This window comes from Sycon ciliatum, chromosome 4 (genome assembly GCF_964019385.1).
Source record: "Sycon ciliatum chromosome 4, ocSycCili1.1, whole genome shotgun sequence".
NCBI lineage: Eukaryota > Metazoa > Porifera > Calcarea > Leucosolenida > Sycettidae > Sycon > Sycon ciliatum.
Window position 1 is genome coordinate 25,526,943 of NC_088646.1, and position 20,000 is coordinate 25,546,942.

The window sequence follows — 20,000 nt, forward strand, 5'->3', positions numbered from 1 at the left end:
CCGAAAAGGTCGCACCAGGAAATCGGCAGCATCTCCAAAACCAAGAAAGGCAGTACACCTGGCTCTATGCAGCTATCGCCTCCTGGCTGGAAGCACGGTTGGGTCCAACCACCAACTGCCCAATCTCACAGCGTGGTGGCTCGATCTGCAGTCACAACACGACACAGACACTGCAGTCAGTACAGCTTATCGTGACTGTGCAACTTCAACTTCACAAATTTTCGGTGTACTTTTATTTTCGGTACTTTCGGTGAGTCTGTTTCATACCAAAAATTTTTAATACACCGAACAAACACTAACACACAGTCATAATCCAATAGGGAGCTGTTTCTCCGTACCGAAATTTTCTGTTCACCTAACCTGGCCTGTTGCCCTCATACCGAAAATATTGAGCACCTAAAATTTCTGAAATTAGAGTGCCTCCAACTGCCATAAAAACGCACTTCAATGCCTGAGATACTGGGATACTGAGATGCGATGTACCCAAGATCAATGACGGGTATTGCACAATGCAGGGTTCTCAAAAATAGTAATTTATATCCCACCACCGCACGTCGTATCAAGTGTATATTATAGCTGTTACTATTTCAGAAGTAGTACATGTAGTATATTGAAGTTTCACTAATTTTTCTGCACATCAACAGAAACGTGATTTGTCACATTCATATGTATGAACCAGGGAGTAGTAAAATACTACTCCCTGGTATGAACTGTAACACAGCACAACATGTCAGGGACGACAATGGAGCATATCAGGACGACTGAAAAAAGCCAAAAGACAACAATGGAGCGACGGCAACGCAAAGCCGTCCTAAACGGGAAACAAAAACATGCCTTCCGATCAGGAACAAAATAGCACCTACCGATTCCTGTGAGATAATAAAGACCTGGATGCTGGTCACACAGTCCATGATATCGTCATCGACCTTACCACTCTTCACCTACAATAATGTAACAGAGCAGACACAACAAACCTAAAATGAATATCAGTTTTCACGTAGGCAATATGCACACAAAGCCAACACCCCACTGTTCACACACTAGCCCCAGACTGTAGTTATTTTCCCTGACTCCAGCATTTCACCAGCCATTCCATCCAACTACATGTACATGTATGCGCTGCAAAATCATTGCCTATGGCTTAGCGATAGCTGTTTGTAGATTCACTTCGCACCACAGAAAGCTACCAAACAGTCAACTGGAAGAATAAATTTGATCTGTGCTTTCAGTAATTGACATGCATATAGGTATGCTTACACAATAAGAATGCACATGTATAGTCGTGCTCAACAAAATCGACGAAGTTCTCTCTCTCTCTCTCTCCCCCTCCCTCCCTCTCTCTCTCTCTCTCTCTCTCTCTCTCTCTCTCTCTCTCTCTCTCTCTCTCTCTCTCTCTCTCTCTCTCTCTCCAGCAGAGCCCATTGATGACCAAAAAGGCTAACGTTTTTTTTGTAATTTTGGCATGATAACGTGCCTGACCACCCACCCATCTGTATGCGCATCTTTACACAGACATCTCAAAAGGGTTCACGATAACGTTTCTTCAAATAACGAAAAAAACATTGGTGGTTAAAACGTTAGACTTTGTGACTCGTAACTCGTTAGACTTTCCGGTTTTACAGTACTTCTGAAGTTGGATCACAGTGAGCAAGGCCATAGTGCAGTTATGTCGCAACAAAAGGTTTCCCAGCCCCATCCACACACACATACACACAGGCACACACACACACACACACAGAAAAGAACATACAGTCATGCACAAGTACTCCATTGTCACTCACATGAACACAGTATGCTGCTTTGAGGTAGCATATGCGGCACAGAAGCTTCTGCATGCCATCTAACTCGCCGGAGGGACACATACGGCCTTGCACAAAGTACACAGGATACATTGTGAGCGGATCAAACTCTACATCATTGCAGACAAAGTCTCCTTCATCATCAAACACAATTGCCGCCAGACCGGAGATGAAGAAGAAATCGCTGCAGGGGTTCTTCCGCCAGATGACCGAGGAACTGAGCTCACGTTCCAAATCCTTCATAAATTTCCAGCTTCCGGGAGCAGTCCATTCGAGAGACGATGAGCACTTGTTTCTGGCAGCCTCTCCACAACTTTGTGGCAAGAGCGCTGCTTGCTGACGATGCTTGTGGAACTCAAGGTCGACGTATGCATCAAGAACTGCCAGGCACCATGCCGTAAACTGCCGAAATTGAGCGTTGAACTCTGCAACAGAGAATCAAAAATCATTCATCACACATTTTGAGTATTCACACCCTGACCAACCACCCTGAGGGGTCCAGAAGGGACTATGCCCGTATGGCATTATTTCCATTTGATTCATTCCTGTACAGTATACCACAGTGGCTACCAGAAAACAACCAAACACAAGCCTACCATGTGCAGACACTCAAATTCCAGCATCTCTCACCTTCCTCCTTCATCTTGTCTACAAGACAGATCCATGGGGCGGTGAGAAACTCGCCAACAACGGCCGACGTCAGGACAACCTTCGCTTGCTGGTCAAAGTGCAAGTTGAGCCAGTGATCTCGCACCACTGCGGAAATGACGCCTTTGGGAAGGCTGCACAAGTTGGCTAAGAAGTAGCAAGTATTCACCATCAGGGTAGGGTCCAGCTGACACGACGGCATCTTCAAGATCTGCCCGTGCAGCAGCGGTATGATAGTCCTGTCGTTCCAGCGCAAGCTATGGACCAGCCGCAGTACTGTGAACAAGGTATGCATTCGTAGCTGCTGGGCATCCTGGAATAGGCAATTCACGAGCGCAAACGCCAGTGGCCGGACCAGGTTATCACGGATGAGTACATTGAAAGAGATTGCACATGCCTGGCCAATGCCAGCGATGTAGCGCAAGCCTTCTTCACAATCAGATGCTGGCAAGGAGTTATTCTCAGAAACATGTTCCACAAACTCCGTCAAACTGTTGAATAAATCATTATCAGAACTGGTTGACACGAGCTTGGCCTTGGCAGCTAGTTCCAGGACACAGAGTATAGTCAAAATGTCAGACTTAGATGGACTTTTAATAACAAGAAGTTCACGTAACATTTCCGTTGGCAGTTCCATTACAGCTCCCTTGTCATTGTCCAGTGTAACAAGTGCAGTACGCGCAGCTGACATATTGGCCACAGCTAGCGCTTTGTCGCCCAGGCTTCGCAAAGCATTGTGGCACTCTTCTTTGAGCACCTGACATTGCCAAGTTGGTTGTTTGGCCTTGCGGACAAGGTCTGCTAATGAGTCGATGCTATTCTGTGGGCAGCTGAGCAGAGCTTGGTATGTGGAGCGGTGGTCGCCATCCACCTGTGACAAAACAATTAATGCTTTACTGATAACATCTACCGGCCAAGTATGGCACTCCCGGACTATGTAGCTTTCTGTGCAAGCAATCAGCTCAGCACGAATCCGACCTTGCAGTTCCTTGCCTAAACCATCGGCTGGCATACGCTGCACTCCCGACTTCAGATCACGGGTGAGTTCATGAACAAAGCCGGTGTGTGGCGACTTATCAGCGGAGGACGTAACACTGCTATGACTAGTGTCAAGGAGCTCATCGCTGGGGGGCGCGAGCCGGCTATGACTAGTGTCAAGATGGGGTAAAAGATCGAGCATCTGCGGTAAATAGAAGCCATAAGCAAACCGTACTATGTTCCGCTCATCCTCCAATACGCCATCAATACTATTGCTGGTTTCGGCACATGAGTTGCTGGTTTTCAAGTTCGCCGTACCCTCCACATGAGTGCAGAGATCCTTCAAATGGCCCAACAAGGACGCAACGCTGCTTGCGGTTACATCAGGCCGCTCCAAGACCAACTTCCATAGCTCAGACGCACACGTGACTTCCCTAATATCCACCGGTCGTAGAGCCAGGGATACTGCCGACCGTGAGCTGTTGCGTGTTTTCAAAAACAAGCTATGTCTTACAAGTCTGGAACACGTCCGAAACATGTCGCGCCGTAGCCCAGCCAGCTATGACTCTCAAGAAAACATTCATTGGAGCTGACTCGTCGTTGACCCGGGCTCAGCTTTGCTCCTTATCCCAAAGTAAGAAACCTACAAATGTCTCCCACGGTCACAGGAAGCATTTGAGTGATTTGCAAATAATTCAAATGCTAATTCGATATGTAGCCTCCACGTACGAGGCAATCCGCTGGCGTAGGACAAATCTGTTAGTGACAAGCTCCTCTTTAGGCTTGAAGACAATCTGGAAACAAGTGCCCAGAAGGTCTAGGCCTATCCTTCATTCTCTCTCATGTCCACACGAGAGTCGGGTTGCACTTGCAGCGTCGTGAACAACAGACAAAAAACACCACACACTGTATACATGATCGTACAAAACAACGGTCTCTTTTTTCAAACGGGATCGGGAGCTCCCGGGATCGGGAGGGAGAGCCGGAGCTGGCTGCAGCATGTTGTGCAATGCACGAGTCTGACTTTTTTTTTAAACTGTTTTGCGTTCTGCACGCGCACGCGCACGTGGCGCGGCCGGACCTGATCTGCTGATTTCGCGGGCAAATATTGAAATGCGCAAGTGCATGTATGGGCGGGCATTCTTATTTTTTCCAGTATGTATATTAAAAATAATATTTCTGGCTGCGTTCTTTATCTTCACAATCATGTGCACACACAGTGACACAGTACAGTCAGCGCAATGACCGACTGTATGTGTGCATGTCATGATGCATGGTGTCCAGCGCAGCAGGGTCAACTCCCAATTCCAGGCAAGAGCCAAGCGATGCAAGTATCAAAAGACAAAAAAATAAATCAAGAGTCCATAAAACCCTCATGGACTCTTGATATAATTATTATCAAGAGTAATAATGGTTATGTACTCTTGTTATTATTATAATCACGCATCGTGCACATACAATGTACTGTACTGTAGAAAGGTCATGTCTGACTGCATCATCATGTACGAGGGAGTGACACAAACCCAGACAGGGTACGCCTCGCCGGACTGTACTCTCCCGACATCCGCGGCTCCACAGAGTCAAACGAGTAACAATTAGTGCAAAAGAAGGCAACAACACACGCAGATACATAAGATACCGGCAGCACGTGTAGACTCACACGAACATGGTGTAATGTATAAACTGAACCTATCTATCTGTCTACACTATTCACTGATCATGCTGTAAGCCTACATGGGTAGTGTTTCACCTAGTATGACAGTTTGCCCTTTCATCAATCATCGTGGTCTGCTGCACACGATGCATGGACGCGTTTCCTTTGTTTTGCATTGCTTGCTGTATGCACGCTTTCAGTCTTATCATGCTATCGTTAGTTCCGGTATAGTGCGTTGTTGCGAGTCTTGCGTGCTGTGCGTAGAAGTCGTACCACCGCACTCAGTATCGCTCTAGCCCGATAATCCATATGCATCTGAGTTGGCTGTACTCAGTTGCCTTTTGGGAACTCTTTGCCATGAGTTCATGAGTAGTTCTTATGTTGTCGTTTTGCTCTCAACTTGTTTTCTCTCTCTCTCTCTCTGAAATGTTCTTTCCTGAATAACAACTAGTTACTTTCGTACTGCCTGTTGGTCGAGTTGGCGTGCATGCCTGCGTGACTGAAGTTCCATAACATCTGGTACCGAAACCCGCTGATACCTGGTGCGACTGTGTTGTCGTTTGGTGGTGGGCCTTGATTTGGAAATAATGTCGCTGAAACTCGATGGATTCCTGCGGACGTTCCGCGGAAAAGGAGATGACCTGGAGACGTTTTGGTCGAAGTTCCGTGTCCTGGCGGATATCCAAAAGTGGGACACGGAGGAAAAACGGATGCAGCACCTGCCCCTGGTCCTAGATGGCCAGGCGTTCAAAGTCTTCATGTCCATGGCGGAGGCGGACAGGAAAAAGGAGGCAACCGTGAAAGCGCTACTTGAAAAGGCCTTCGCGCCTGCACCTGCTGATTCTTATCAGCAGTTCCTGTCCCGTCGCCTACGCCCTGATGAGGCTGTGGACGGCTACGTTGCTGACCTGAAGCACCACTTGAGCTTAGCTGGCCACAAGATTACAGACGACAAGGACCCCGTCCTTTTGGAGCAGGTGATTTGCGGCTTGCCACCGACGTTCGCGCGAGACATTCGTTTGCAGGGTGCTGGACAGGCCCTCTCCGTCAGTGACGTGACAGAGAAGGTTCGCGCTTTGCAACTGGTTGAAAACGCTGCATCATCGCATGCCATTGGCGCTGCTGCCACCGAACCAGCGAAGTCTTTGTATTGTTACACGTGCGGGAAAACTGGGCATGTCAAGAAGACCTGCCGTGCTGGGAACCGGGAACCCTCCACGCAGAGCTCGTCAGGAGGCCCATCTTCCTCGAAGAGCAGCCGAGTTCGTTGCCATCATTGTCACGAGCTAGGCCACATCCGGAGAAACTGCCCGACCAGGAGAACACGGGGCACTGCGTCTGCTGGTGTCTCTGACCAGCCAGGAGGAAAAACCGATTGCTGTTTGGCCCTGACTACATCATCGTCCTCCCTTATCCGAGTGTACGTCGATGCCTGCCGAGAAAAACACGACGAGTGGACTCGCCTGAGTTCTGTGGTGGACACTGGTTGCACGCGCTCTCTCATCAGCCGTGCCGCACTCCAGAAGTGCAATGGCTTGCGTTACATGGAACAGTGTCCGGACAACATGCTCGCCCTCAACGGTGAATCGCTGAAGATACTGGGTAGCGTCCTGCTGAACCTCCGTCGACTCGACGGACCTGTGCACTTGGACCTACTGACTGCCGTATCTGTGCTGGTTGTCCCAGACTTGAGTGTCCTGAACACCGACATGGTCGTCGGCAACGATGTAGTGACCCGCGCTGGAGGTATGCACCTGCAATACGCTGACGGCTGCCTGTCGTCCGTCTCATTTGGCTGTGCCGCTGTGTCTGCTGCTGCTAGTGCTGCCACTGATGTGCCACCTAAGCCTGCTGACAGCACTGCTCGCACCTCCAAGCTGTCCCGCCACGTTACGGTCAACCACTCTGGTGACGATGTCACACTAAGTGTTGATGATGGCGAGGTGCACTGGAATGCAGCCGCCGGCTACTGGAGCATGAAGTGGCACTGGAGGGACAACATGCCACCTGCTGAACCGATTGGGTCAGGGATTGGCGAATATCCCCGCGCCAAACTCACCGCCGATCAGGAGCTGCAGTTCAATGCTGAAGTAGATGCCTGGATCCAGCAAGGCTGGCTGGTACCACACGATGCGGATGTTCACGGACCACCGGGCGCCATCCTCCCATTGATTGCGAAGTGCCAAGAGCACAAGGCCTCAACACCGGTTCGCCCTGTACTGGACTACCGTGGGCTGAACCAGCTCATCCGCAACCACCCTGGGTGCAACACCCCTGTGTGCGGTGAGAAGCTACGCAGCTGGCGACAGGCTGGTGACAATTTCCACATCCTGGATATACGGAAGGCGTACCTGCAGGTCCGTCTTGATCCGTCGCTGGCGAGGTTCCAGACCGTCATTTACAAGGGCAAGCCGTACGTCATGATGCGCATGGGCTTCGGCCTTGGGATTGCGCCAAAGCTGATGAGCCTGATCGTACAGTACGTCACTGGCCCCTACCCTACTGTAGACAGCTATGTTGACGACTTGTTCGTGCCTGATGATCTCGTCACCACGGTGGAAGACGAGATGGTGAAGTTTGGCCTACCCACCAAACCTGCTGAATGCTTGCGATCAGCCCGCGTCCTTGGTCTCCAGCTTCACAGCTCGAACGACGTCCTGCAGTGGCGACGACGCACAGATGTCGACCTCTGCTGCCCAGCGAGCCCAACGAAGCGCGATGTGTTCCGCTGGTGTGGTCGCCTGCTTGGTCACAACCCTGTGTGCTCCTGGCTCAGGCCATACACTAGCTACCTGAAGAGATTGGCTGACTCGCTCACTCCTGGAGGCTGGGACGCCAAGGTACCACCAGAAGTAGTAAGCCTCTGCCAAGAGCTGTCTGGTCGCGTTGAAGGAGAAGATCCGGTACACGGTGCCTGGTCCGCTCCACCTGCCGCACAATGGTCAGTATGGTGCGACGCATCCAACATTGCCACCGGAATTGTGGTGCAATGCGGTGCAGATGTCATCGAGGATGCGTGCTGGCTGCGTCCGAAGGATGATCGTACACACATCAATGTCGCCGAACTTGATTCGGTGATGAGTGGCCTTCAGCGTGCCACCGCCTACGGCCTCACGAGTGTGCGCCTCCTGACCGACTCCAAGACCGTGCATGGTTGGCTGTATAACCTGCTGCATGACATCCGCCGTGTCAAGACCAGCGGTCTGTATGATGTGCTCGTCCAACGCCGCTTGCAAGCTATCGACGAGCTTGTCCGCCTCACCGGCCTGTCTGTCGTGGTCGAATGGGTGCCCTCTGAACGCAACTTGGCTGATCGGCTGACAAGAGTACCCACTCCATGGTTGAAGCTCTGCCGTGCCAAGTCTGAGATGTGTGCTGTCGCTGGTGATACCACTAATCCCGCCGTGGCCCCGCCCATGGCTGTTGCCACCATCCGCGCAGCGCAGCAGAATGACGGCAGCAACTGGTCTCGGGATCACCCTGCTCGGTGTGCTCGACTGCGCGACCTCGTGGAATCCGAGTTATCCGACACTGATCGCATCCAAGAGGAGACTGTGCCTGTCTATCACACTGGTGATCACGTTCTTCTCCGACGTCCTGACCGTCACCAGAAGCATCTACCGATGTATGAACCTGGTTGGCAAGTCATTCGTGTTCTGTCCCCCTCGACTGTGGTGATTCGACGGTGTGAACCTGTACGTGGTCGCAATGCTGAGAAAGTAGTGAATGTCGACCTGATCAAGCTCGACCCTCACCCCGTTGCCGCAGATGCAGATGTTGACTCTGCTGATGATCGTGATGACATCCCTGCTATCATCCAAATCGACATGGATCCGCAGCTTGACCAAGCCTACGGACTTCGTCGACGGGCTGCAATCCGTCCTCCTCAGCGGTTCCGTGACTAATGTCATCAAGGGGAGAGGTGTAATGTATATATAACTGAACCTATCTATCTGTCTATTGCTTCACTATTCACTGATCATGCTGTAAGCCTACATGGGTAGTGTTTCACCTAGTATGACAGTTTGCCCTTTCATCAATCATCGTGGTCTGCTGCACACGATGCATGGACGCGTTTCCTTTGTTTTGCATTGCTTGCTGTATGCACGCTTTCAGTCTTATCATGCTATCGTTAGTTCCGGTATAGTGCGTTGTTGCGAGTCTTGCGTGCTGTGCGTAGAAGTCGTACCACCGCACTCAGTATCGCTCTAGCCCGATAATCCATATGCATCTGAGTTGGCTGTACTCAGTTGCCTTTTGGGAACTCTTTGCCATGAGTTCATGAGTAGTTCTTATGTTGTCGTTTTGCTCTCAACTTGTTTTCTCTCTCTCTCTCTCTGAAATGTTCTTTCCTGAATAACAACTAGTTACTTTCGTACTGCCTGTTGGTCGAGTTGGCGTGCATGCCTGCGTGACTGAAGTTCCATAACAATGTTCATACGCATTGAACCCGAGCACACAGTGACCAGACAGAAAAGGACTTTTAGGAAAACTGCACCTATGTTGCCTCGGAAGGTCAACAACAGAATATAGAGATGGTACCCGGAAAATGATCGCTTAGAAAATGAACAAATCATTCGAATTTGGCACACTGGAAGTTCACAGAAATTGGACAGATTCTGAATAGCTAGATTGACAGAGCCGGGAACTCAGAGCACGGCAATATTATTGCTCTCGAACATAAATATTACACAGATAAGAACTGTACTGAGAAAGAAAAAAAGACGAGAGGAAGAGGAAAACGGAGAGCAGATCTAGGGTGCACTATGACTTATCCAGAAAATATCAAAACAAGCCAGAAATAATAATAGAAGAGGACCGAAGTCTTTGTCGTCGTCGGGGACAACTTCACGGGACGCGTTGAGCAAATTAGTATGTGTCCTTCCTGACAAACGTTGCCATGGACAATATATAATCAGCGGTGATTGACGATTCTATTTGCTTTATGTTCAAACAGAAACACAGCTTCACACAAATACAAACAGGGCTGGTTAGACTGGAATGCCATTGACCAAAACCGCCCTATTACCATATAAATGCGTTAAAAAAAGTTGAAAAGAACAAAATAAAGGTCCAGAAATTCCGAGCCGGCCATATCAAATACAATAAATTAAAAACTAGGCGAAGGGGAAAAGTTGCAAGAAAGGTAGATAGGCGAGCAGGTCGAGGCAGGGGACTCAACATGGAAAGCAAAGAGATAGGCTAAACACGTCCTAATAACTAGCACACAGCGCAAAGCATGTGTACAGCACAAAGCATGTGTTTCGTGAAGGGTAAATTGAAGATGTTTCCAAAAAAGAAAAGGAAAATTTCATGATTTTTCATGGTTTGTACATACCGTATTCAAAATGACGAGATGCATCTAGGTGTGAGGAGTTCTTGGATATGATACTATGCTTGATTCGGCGGCAGACGTCGGATTTCAGAGTTTGTGTATTCTATGCTGTACACGGAGTAGCTACCAATGTAGCTAGTTAGGTTTACCGTTCCGGTGGACGGGAAAGGGGGTGAAGCAGTGGTATGTGGCCATACAGCTCAGTGTGAACGCACAATACCCTGCTGAAGGAGCGAGTGGAGGAGTGAACCAGGGCACGTACAGGCGGCGTGTCAACGTGCTTGCTGCTGCTGTGCTTCTGTCCTGGGAGCAAACCTGGGAAGGACCAGGCCAAAGTGGCGCTCCACGCCGGCAAAGGTGGTGTTTGCGTGTTGGAGGCCGCCGACAAAGTCACTGTGCTGAAGGGGAGGCAGGGGAGATGCCTTGTTGTGAGACGGTTTCCTGCAAAGTGGCACGGACAAGAGAATGTGTTGAATCAGATTCACACTCTAAGTGCAACCCTGGGTCACTATTTTCAAGTTTTGTTTTGTTTTCCGCGATGAGCAATTTTCAGTACTAAACTAAGTTACTGTAAAGAGGGTGAATTTAACAAGTTCTTGCGTACTCATTTAAAAAAAACGTCAGCCTCACTAAATGAGAATTTGCATTCCTCGGATCAGCACTCACTGTGCATGACATGTACTGTTCTGCTAAAAACGTTCAACACAAATTTGGGAATCGCTGAAGATCTCTCTCCCCCCCCCCCCCCTTACAAAACCTATGTTTACAGGACTGAAATTCTGATGAGAGTACTTCGAAGTACATACAGTGTACATAGACACTCTGGGAGCTCATTACATGGCACAACGCAGCAGCAGGCAAACTCACTTTGCGCGGCCAAAGTCGACGTCGAACACGCTCTGGAGGAACTCGTACGTGAACAGGGTTACGGCAAACTGAGGTGAGGATCGGCAGATACGCGCTAGAGAGAAGACAGAAAGGTACATACGTCAAGGGCACTGAGCAAGATGAACGTAACAACACCACTGTCGAGACAGTCACACATATGTACAAGCACAGAAGAGGAAGAGAGCTCTCCACAGCAAACTGCTCACATACATGTAAGTGGCTTGACGCCAATGCTATGTAGAAGTATGCAGTCCCTGATAGCAGCATAACAATTATACTGCTCTACAGCCAGCAATGGCAGCGCACGCAGCACAGAAACATTGAAGAAGACCACACATACCTCCTGCACCCTTCCAAAATGCACGGCCTCCCTCATCCGCATAGATCTTTCTCATGCAGTCAAAAAGGCCGTTGTATGTCCGCTGCCCTTCACGTGCTTTGACCTGGAAAAGTCGCACAGGAATAGATCAATACCAGACAATAGGCATGTTTAGCAATGCGAAAATTCGAACTTTTGGTGGCGGTGATATTTCGCGAAAATCTATTTCAAAAAAGAAAACCTTGTGAGGTTTAGCAATGCGAAGCGACTTTTTCTCGAAGTTACTTGAATCTTACAGTACCGTATTGTATATGCAGTTCAGTCACAAGCAGGGGGCTGTATACAGTCAGACCTCGCTTATCCGGTCCTCGTTTATCCGGATCCCTCGCCATCCGGAAGAAAATCGCTGGTTACCGATGTGCAGCATATGTTATGCATACAACATAACCGGACCTCGCGATCCGCATACCGGAGCATGATTTTGTGTACAAACTGGTTAAAATATGTACAAAAAGCTTCGTCGTATCCGGTTGCATGTGGCTTCCAGAAGCTAGAATCAGGGCGTTGTACAGGCAAATGAGGTCCTTGACCTGCTGGGTGCATGTGGACAGCACTTAGTTGCATGCACTTGTCATTTTTCTCGCTCGTTTTACATACTGTGCACACTAGTTGTACTGCATAGGACCCGTCTACATGTATGTACGATGTCACTGCTTATGACATGCCACATGCATATACAGTATGTGTGTTCAGTTATCCGGTTCCCTCGCCTATCCGGATATTTTTGTGGAAAACAGATGTGTGCGGTTAAGCGAGGTCTGACTGTAGTACATTTACTACTCCCTGTCGTCAAATGCGTACCAAGGAAAGAGAAAGTTACTTTCGCAAATCGCTGCAACTTAGCGTCCAAGTTTTCGAAGTTCCGAGCTTTGTTTCTGTACTCATTCCCAGACTCGAATTTTCTTCCAAAGTTTCGCGTCGCTAAACGTCCCTAATGACTCACAGCTACCGCCTCAACAACAAGAACACTCATGCCGCACATCTCACCTAGGCTAATCTCCATACAGCACTAAACAACAAGTGTACGGTGCAGTGCAGCAGGAGTGGATGTACATCACACGACCAAACTCCAGTGTGAGCCGTACCAGCAAGAAGTCAGCTGCCCATACACTCAGACTCTCTCAAACAGGTTCAAGTCAGCTTTATGTACATGAACATCCACCAATCCCCGTACAACACGGGTCAAGACAGAAATTCGGAATAATTCAAAAACCTGAAGAAACCTGATCCAGGAAACAGCTTATTGCCAAAATAAATGGAAAATGCTACGTGCAAGGTAAGGATCTGGGCCACCAAACAAATTCTAGAAGCAGCAAAGCCTCCAATTTTATGTGTAGCGGAAGAAAAGGGGAGAAAGAGAAGGAGAGAGAGAGAGAGAGAGAGAGAGAGAGAGAGAGAGAGTGAGAGAGAGAGAGAGAGAAAGAGAGAACAGTTTTAAAAACATTGATACTCAGTTTTTCTGGATTATCAGCAAGGTGACATGTCTATGTTCTGCAAAATGCACCATGGAGCAGACAAAGAGAAGGGAAAGATACGACCGCACATGCTTACTTGTAATCTTGTTTTGATGACATCAGCAGGGGTGAGTAGACCCGCAGCAGGCACACCTAGATCATGACAAAAAGAACAAGGAAATAACTGCTTACCATTAAAGGAAAAGAAAGTATTATTAAAGGGACCGACAGTTTTAAAGAAAATTCGAGTCTGGGAATGAGTACAGAAACAAAGGTCGAAACTTCGAAAACTTGGACGCGAAGTTGCAGTGGTTTGTGAAAGTTAATTTTCTCTTTCCTCGGTATGCACTTGACAGTTGGGAGTAGTAAATTTACAGCCCCCTGTGTGAGACTACAAAGCTACATATAAGGTACAGTACTATAATTCAACGAACTTCAAGAAAAAGTCATTTCGCGTTGCTAGCCATCACAATGTTTCCTTTTTCGAAATAAACTTTCTTCTATTGTGTGTACTGAAGAATAAAAAATTCTTCAGTACACACGCTTCCTGCCGAATTTGACACTTGACTGTTTGTATTGTAGTCCCTCACACAGACGTGCGACTACTTGTTGGAGGTGACAGCGGTGTGAATAGCTACTGGCTCTCAGCGTCTGTTTAGCACAACTCCATGAGCGACTTTGACTCACGCTGCTACCTGGGGCCTCACGAGGTGTTTGTCGCGCTGGAAATGAGCGCCTGAGTTTGTATCTCTGGTGGTGATTTGGCCTGGAGAGCACTACAATGTATATAAGTGGTGCTTTGAGGCATAATCTTCCTCAGTCTACTCAAGCTGATGCATTCCATATATAAAAGCATGCATATTCCCTGCATGTTTTCATCATTTTTCTTTCTCTTTGGTAGTACAACAGGAACTAGGCGCACTCCAGCTCCTCAAAATGACACCATCGTTATACATTTTGACTCCAACCTGTTGTAATACATCTTGTGCATCGCTCGAATGGTGCTCCGAGTGGGGAAAATCAGCAAAAACCTCGAAGAAGCTGCTATTTTTTTTGTCCAGCCTGACCAGGCGATCCAGATAATCGAACATTCGGATAGTTGACGTCTGGATAATCGGCGTTCTACTGTACGTGTATCTTGCATCTTTAATAGAGTGCCACACGCATATCTACCGGTACTCAAGCTCGCTACACTGCACACAGGTGAATGGGAACTGCAATTCATATGTGTACGCTACATTTCTCAGCACTACATCCTAAGTGCCACAGCTACCCCCCCCCCCCCCCCCCCACACACACATACACAAACTGACCAGCAATGAAGCCAGCAATCATGAAGTGAACCTTCTTGGGCTCGTCGCCACCCAGGTACGACTTCATGTGCGCGTACGTCGGGAAGTAGATGGCGGAGAACGGAATGTCACGCATGAAGCACGCTGACGCTCCCTGCACGGAAACAAATATCAGAGCGACCCCCAGAGAGATTCAAACGCAGACACTCTGTGAAGCAAACACATGTACAGTAAACCTGTAACTAGCGACCACCGTGACTAGCGACCAGCCTGGTACTACCGACCACTTGGCCAGGCACGGACGTCTCACATTCAAAATGCACTGTGACTAGCGACTACCTGCTGAACGCGACCAGCGACCGCCTTTTCTTGTCCCAAAGACGATTTTTGACCCGAAACTAGCGACCGCGATGTAGGAAATTAAATGTTGCTCAAAGCTCCTTCTTGAAATTTTGCTGATTTTCCATGGTCCTGATAGGAATCTTTCGGTACTACAGCTGAACAAATGAACGCAGGCCATTTTGACTGTGGAGTCTGTGTGGACTGCACGACACCTGTCAGAATTTCAAGCGCTGTCAAGAATAAACATGATAGGAAAGGTCTTGGAGAGCGCATCGAAAGCGCTCTCTGCTCGATCTTACTACTCAGAGGAGAAACGAAGACTGAGCTGCATTTTGATATACATAATCATAGAATGTGATCCATATATGGTCGCACGGTGCAAACCTCTAACTAAAGACCACCTGCCACTAAAGACCGCTTTTGCTGGCACCAAGGGGTGGTCGGTAGTCACAGGTTTTACTGTAGCTGCAAATTCATCACATACCACCAGCACCAGCACGACAGAAAACCAGCATAAGCACGGCCTATACAAAGAGTATCAAGGACCACTTATGTGCAGAAGAGGTGACAGCAATGTGTGAAATCACCGAACAACATGGCAAACCAATGACGTAATCTCAATTAGACACCAATGGACCAATGGTCTACTGTAAAACCGGAAAGTCTAACGTTTTAACAACCAATTTTTTCGTTATTTGAAGAAACGTTATCGCGAACCCAGTTTGAGATGTCTGTGTAAAGATGCGCATACAGATGGGTGGCCAGGTAGCCATCGTTAAACTTTCTGCACGTTATCATACCAAAATTACAAAAACGTTACACTTTTTGGTCGTTAAACTTTCCGGTTTTACAGTAATCCCACTAGACCAATTGCCTCTAACTCATGGCCGTGGCACGTACCTTGTAGAGACCGCGGAAGCCAAGCTCGCGGATTATTTTAGCTGCGCCCACTCGCCTGCCGTCCTTCACTTCTCCCTGTACTTGCAAGCGGATTTTGACAATTTCCAGTGGATTCGTGAACATTACCTGGCAGCCGCCTCCCTGAGCAACAGAAAACAACAGAAAGCGTATGAACAAGGAGTTAATTATCAAGTTTTCCTCGCCAACAAGAAAAAAAGCCAGATGGTAGGATAACAAAACTCACACATCCGCCGGAAAGCATCTCCCCCCAAAACGGAATGCTGCCGTCCTTTCTTGTCATTTTGCCGCGCATCAAATCGTTGACCTGGCAAACGGCAGAAAAGCAAACAGAGCGCAGAAAAAACTCAAGGCCATGTGCAGGTTGTCAGAGCATAGCCAGAAAGACGGTGACATCCAGACAGTCAGTACAGGCAAGCAGGTCAGATGATCAGTCGTACTGTCACAACCTCATGATAGTCACACAAACACACAAGGCTCTACAGTCCATTTCAAAAAGATTTACAATCAGGCTTTGGTCTTAGGAAGTATGAAGATAAGTGAAATTTGGACAACAAAGTACATAGAATGGCTTGTTAGGACACGGCAAATTGTTCTGTGAAGGTTTCGGAACAATTGGACCAGCCGTTAAGGAGTTAGAATTTCGGCCAGGTTTCCGGCCTTTTCCCATGGTTTACAATTTGCCCTGGAAGCCAGTATCGATTTTTATCAAAACCCACAATTTATCCTTTCCTTTTTGGCCTTGTGGTTATGAATTTTTTATTTTTTATTTTGTTACAACGCTGGTGGTTATGAATGCTGTCTGCTGACCATGAAGTTGTGAGTTCAAATCCCAAACTATCTTCAAGTCAAACTTTTGTTTTCATTGTTTTGGTGATCACGCTGGTAGATCTACAAAAAGTACAAGCCAAAGAAGGTGGCTGCGACTTGTATTGTTGTTGGAGCTCGCGTTTCCTGCCGAACTTACTGACACTTGACTGGTTCACGCCATGTGAACACACCCACAACACTGAAACGGTGTGAGTGAACACGGAAGTCATTGCGCTGTAGCTACGTGTTGTTGCATACAACGGCACATCGATCGATTTCTTTTTTGAGAAATATTTTAGTAGTTCAAGATCGCCAATTTATTTGAATTTAGGAGTCATCGCCGTCTTCTATCAGCTTTCACAGGCGTCTTCTTTTCTCAAAATGTCGTCGAAGTCACACGGATAGCTTCGCCAAGTCATGGCCTTGGGAATGAGTCTGTGTCGATGTCGTTTTCGTCACATTGTGAGAGTAAAATAATTCCATCGCAGCTCAAAGAAATTGGGCACGAAACGAATTGGGACCCATCCCGCTCGTCAACATTTACCACACTTTCGACATGTCTTCTCTGACTCCATATCGATACGAGCAAGAGTCCATAACATAATTATATGGGGGTTATGGACTCTTGATACGAGGAAGAACTCGTTTGTTGTAAACCAGACGTACATGTACCGACGTGAGTGAGTTGTCATTGTTCATGCTTTCGCGCGGACTATTTCTTCGAGTTCACAGTGAGTTTTTCCAGCCAGCTCTCGAGCGCGCATACGGCAAGACGGCAAACTCCCCGGGCGATCGCCAGAATTGCTAAATCTTTTTGAAATGGACTGTAACTACTCCATCAAGGATACGTAGAATACAACATCATCATACTGTAACAGAGTTCCGCGGCAGAGTGCTGATTCAACAACATCACACGTACATACATCAAAGTATATGACCACAGAAGCTTCCTAACCCCAAACAAGAGACGTACACCAACACTCGCAGCACCCTTGTACTTCAGCAAATTATCGGAAAAGCTAAGAGAGTGATTGCCCTTACTAAATCTACAAGCAAAATGCATTGTTGCAGTTCACAGAGTGCACTCCAATGCATGCACTGCAATGTGCACCTGATTTCTTATTAGGTACAGATACTCACAGTTAATTTGATGGCTTTCTCCGGTGCTACGCCAACCAGTTGAGGCAACAGACCTTTGATCAAATGACAAAGAAAGAGAGCAAGAAACATATAGGAGCTGGGAAACTAAAATAGCCATACATTCCAGAATCTCCAGTACACTCACTCGGCAGACTTCTACCTGCATGGCCAGCGCCCTGGGCCGCTTGACGATCGAAGGGAGTTCCATGTGCACGACAGTAGTAGAGGCATTGCACGCACCCGAACACACCCGAACACACCTGAACACACCTTAACACACACACACACACACACAAACTCACCTCTGTAGAGACCCAGCGGCCCTTCGTTGCGTATCACCTTCAAGAAGCAGTCAATGCTGTTCTTATACATGAGTTCACCGACCATACCGGTCGAGCGCTGGTTCTGCATACGTGTCTTCACCAAGTCAATCGGGTAAACTGCTGTGGCTCCCATAGCTGCATTACAAAAAGTAAAGGAGGAGGAAGATGCTCAGCAACCTCAGCAAAGAAACTTACAACAATAGCACAGATACGGTATGACACACTGGAGTTGATGTGATTGAATGTCATGCCCGACCCAGACTGTTCGATCGAGTATGACACTTCATGGCGGTAACAGCTTGCAGCAACACCTGAAAATCAAAAAAACAGCCGTGCTACGCCGAGCATTGGGCCATTTGTATATGGAGCAACATTGCCTAGACTAGAGGGCCACAAGTGCCCTAAAGCAGCTGTAGCACCAGCAGCATCAGTATCAGCAGCAGCAGCATCAGTATTAGCAGCAGCAGCAGCATCGGTATCAGCAGCAGCATCAGCAGCAGCAGCAGTATCAGCAGCAGCAACATCAGTAGCAGCATCAGTATCAGCAGCAGCAGCAGCAGCAGCAGGAACATCAGCAGCATCAGCAGCATCATCAGTATCAGCAGCAGCAGCAGCAGCAACAGCAGCATCATCAGTATCAGCAGCAGCAGCTTACCACCAGCAATGCCACCAAGCATAAAACGGTAGACACTCTCCAGCACCTGCATGCCTACGCTGATTTCCTTGTACTCGTACGGATCCTGACCATTGCAATAAACAAGAATAGCACCAGAACCACCATAGCCTGCTGTTCCCTCCCCACAAAGCACACTACACATATATACAGTTGGACAGACAGACAAATAAAACAGACAGACTTATCAATCTGAAAAAGATAATAGTAGAAACATTAAAATTTAAAACATATCAGTATCAAACAGTCTCCTGTTTTGTGGTCCGGGCATACACTGTTGCAAGACAGACAGACAGACAGACAGACAGACAAGACTCACTCACACACACACACTTGTACTTGTTTCTCACTGCCAAAACTGGTCACGTGGGTCTTCCCGGGAGAGGGGAGAGAGACTCAAAAGGAATCGGGGAAAGATGACTCCATTGGCTATTGAACCGCCTAACGGCCGACACCCCCTGAAATCCCCAAAACTCTGGGTGGACTTGAAAATGATACACACACACACACACGCGCGATCAAGGCAGATTGTAGGATTCAAAAGTGGCCCCAAAAGCAACAAACCCTGGTGCTTACCTGCGAAGCCTGTGCCTCACCAGCGCTTGCAGACAAGCGAGACGGGGGAAGTCGTGGCATCAGCTTCCGTAAGTCATCACGGTGGACCCGTCTAATCAGGCAAAGGAGAGAAACACACACACACACATCAAGTGTGACGACATCAGACACAGTAGCGACGCCGGTGGGTACTGCACGACTTGTTATTATATTAACGAGTCGCAAACTAAACGATTGTCCAAAAGAATCCATAGATTAGCGAGAAGACATGTTAACGATCTTGCAGTCTTCAGGAATACCTGCACATAACACATGTGAGGATTTACGGCATCAACAGAACTTATTATTATAATTATTTAATATGAAGAAATGTAACTTCCTCGCTATATTTACATGTCTGACAGTAAGTACAAATACTGCCCGATAAGTTAGTTGATCCCATATAAACATTGATATCGCTTTTCAAGTTGTCATGTCTTTCAAGTAAGGGCATGCAAGCCATTACTTACCCTGTCTGCTCATTCAGATTGCACAGCTCAAAGAGAATGTCTATCTCCAACGGAGTCACCTGAACAAACAAAAGGAAGTACAGTAGCAAAATCGAAAATGCTACAGCAAAATGCCATTATAAAGTAGCCTGGGATATAACACACCTATAACACACCTTTCTCCTTGTCTTTGTCCAAGAGAGAGAGAGAGAGAGAGAGAGAGAGAGAGAGAGAGAGAGAGAGAGAGAGAGAGAGAGAGAGAGAGAGAGAGAGAGAGAGAGAGGTGGGGGGGGGGGGAGAGGAATTGCAACCTGTCATGTCCAC

The 20,000-nt window shown here is 47.8% G+C and overlaps 3 protein-coding genes across 4 annotated transcripts in view; 1 reads left to right on the forward strand and 2 right to left on the reverse strand.

Annotated features, from left to right (window-relative positions):
* LOC135815269 (uncharacterized) lies at nt 1-4,357 on the reverse strand (the record flags this gene model as incomplete). The annotated part of the gene is given in 4 exon segments (XM_065328545.1): nt 1-145; nt 864-941; nt 1,782-2,224; nt 2,430-4,357. Coding segments are annotated over 4 exon segments (2,136 nt in total). The 5' UTR covers nt 3,964-4,357.
* A 1,309-nt stretch (nt 4,358-5,666) lies between these two features.
* Nucleotides 5,667-8,984, forward strand: LOC135813480 (uncharacterized). Its single transcript, XM_065326573.1, has one exon. It carries the CDS (start codon nt 5,667-5,669, stop codon nt 8,982-8,984), a length of 3,318 nt encoding a protein of 1,105 aa, XP_065182645.1.
* Nucleotides 8,985-9,557: 573 nt separating this feature from the next.
* The window catches only part of LOC135815270 (electrogenic aspartate/glutamate antiporter SLC25A12, mitochondrial-like), a 15,391-nt gene continuing 4,948 nt past the window's right edge, over nt 9,558-20,000 (reverse strand). For both annotated transcript variants that reach the window (XM_065328547.1, XM_065328546.1), the window contains 12 exons: nt 19,698-19,756; nt 19,210-19,300; nt 18,616-18,700; nt 17,940-18,095; nt 17,638-17,690; nt 15,914-15,994; nt 15,670-15,810; nt 14,449-14,581; nt 13,233-13,288; nt 11,643-11,745; nt 11,282-11,375; nt 9,558-10,855 (listed from right to left, as the gene is read on the reverse strand). In XM_065328547.1, coding sequence (XP_065184619.1) covers nt 10,687-10,855; nt 11,282-11,375; nt 11,643-11,745; nt 13,233-13,288; nt 14,449-14,581; nt 15,670-15,810; nt 15,914-15,994; nt 17,638-17,690; nt 17,940-18,095; nt 18,616-18,700; nt 19,210-19,300; nt 19,698-19,756 — 1,221 coding nt within the window. In that variant the 3' untranslated portion in view covers nt 9,558-10,686. The remainder of the gene's footprint in view (nt 10,856-11,281; nt 11,376-11,642; nt 11,746-13,232; nt 13,289-14,448; nt 14,582-15,669; nt 15,811-15,913; nt 15,995-17,637; nt 17,691-17,939; nt 18,096-18,615; nt 18,701-19,209; nt 19,301-19,697; nt 19,757-20,000) is intronic.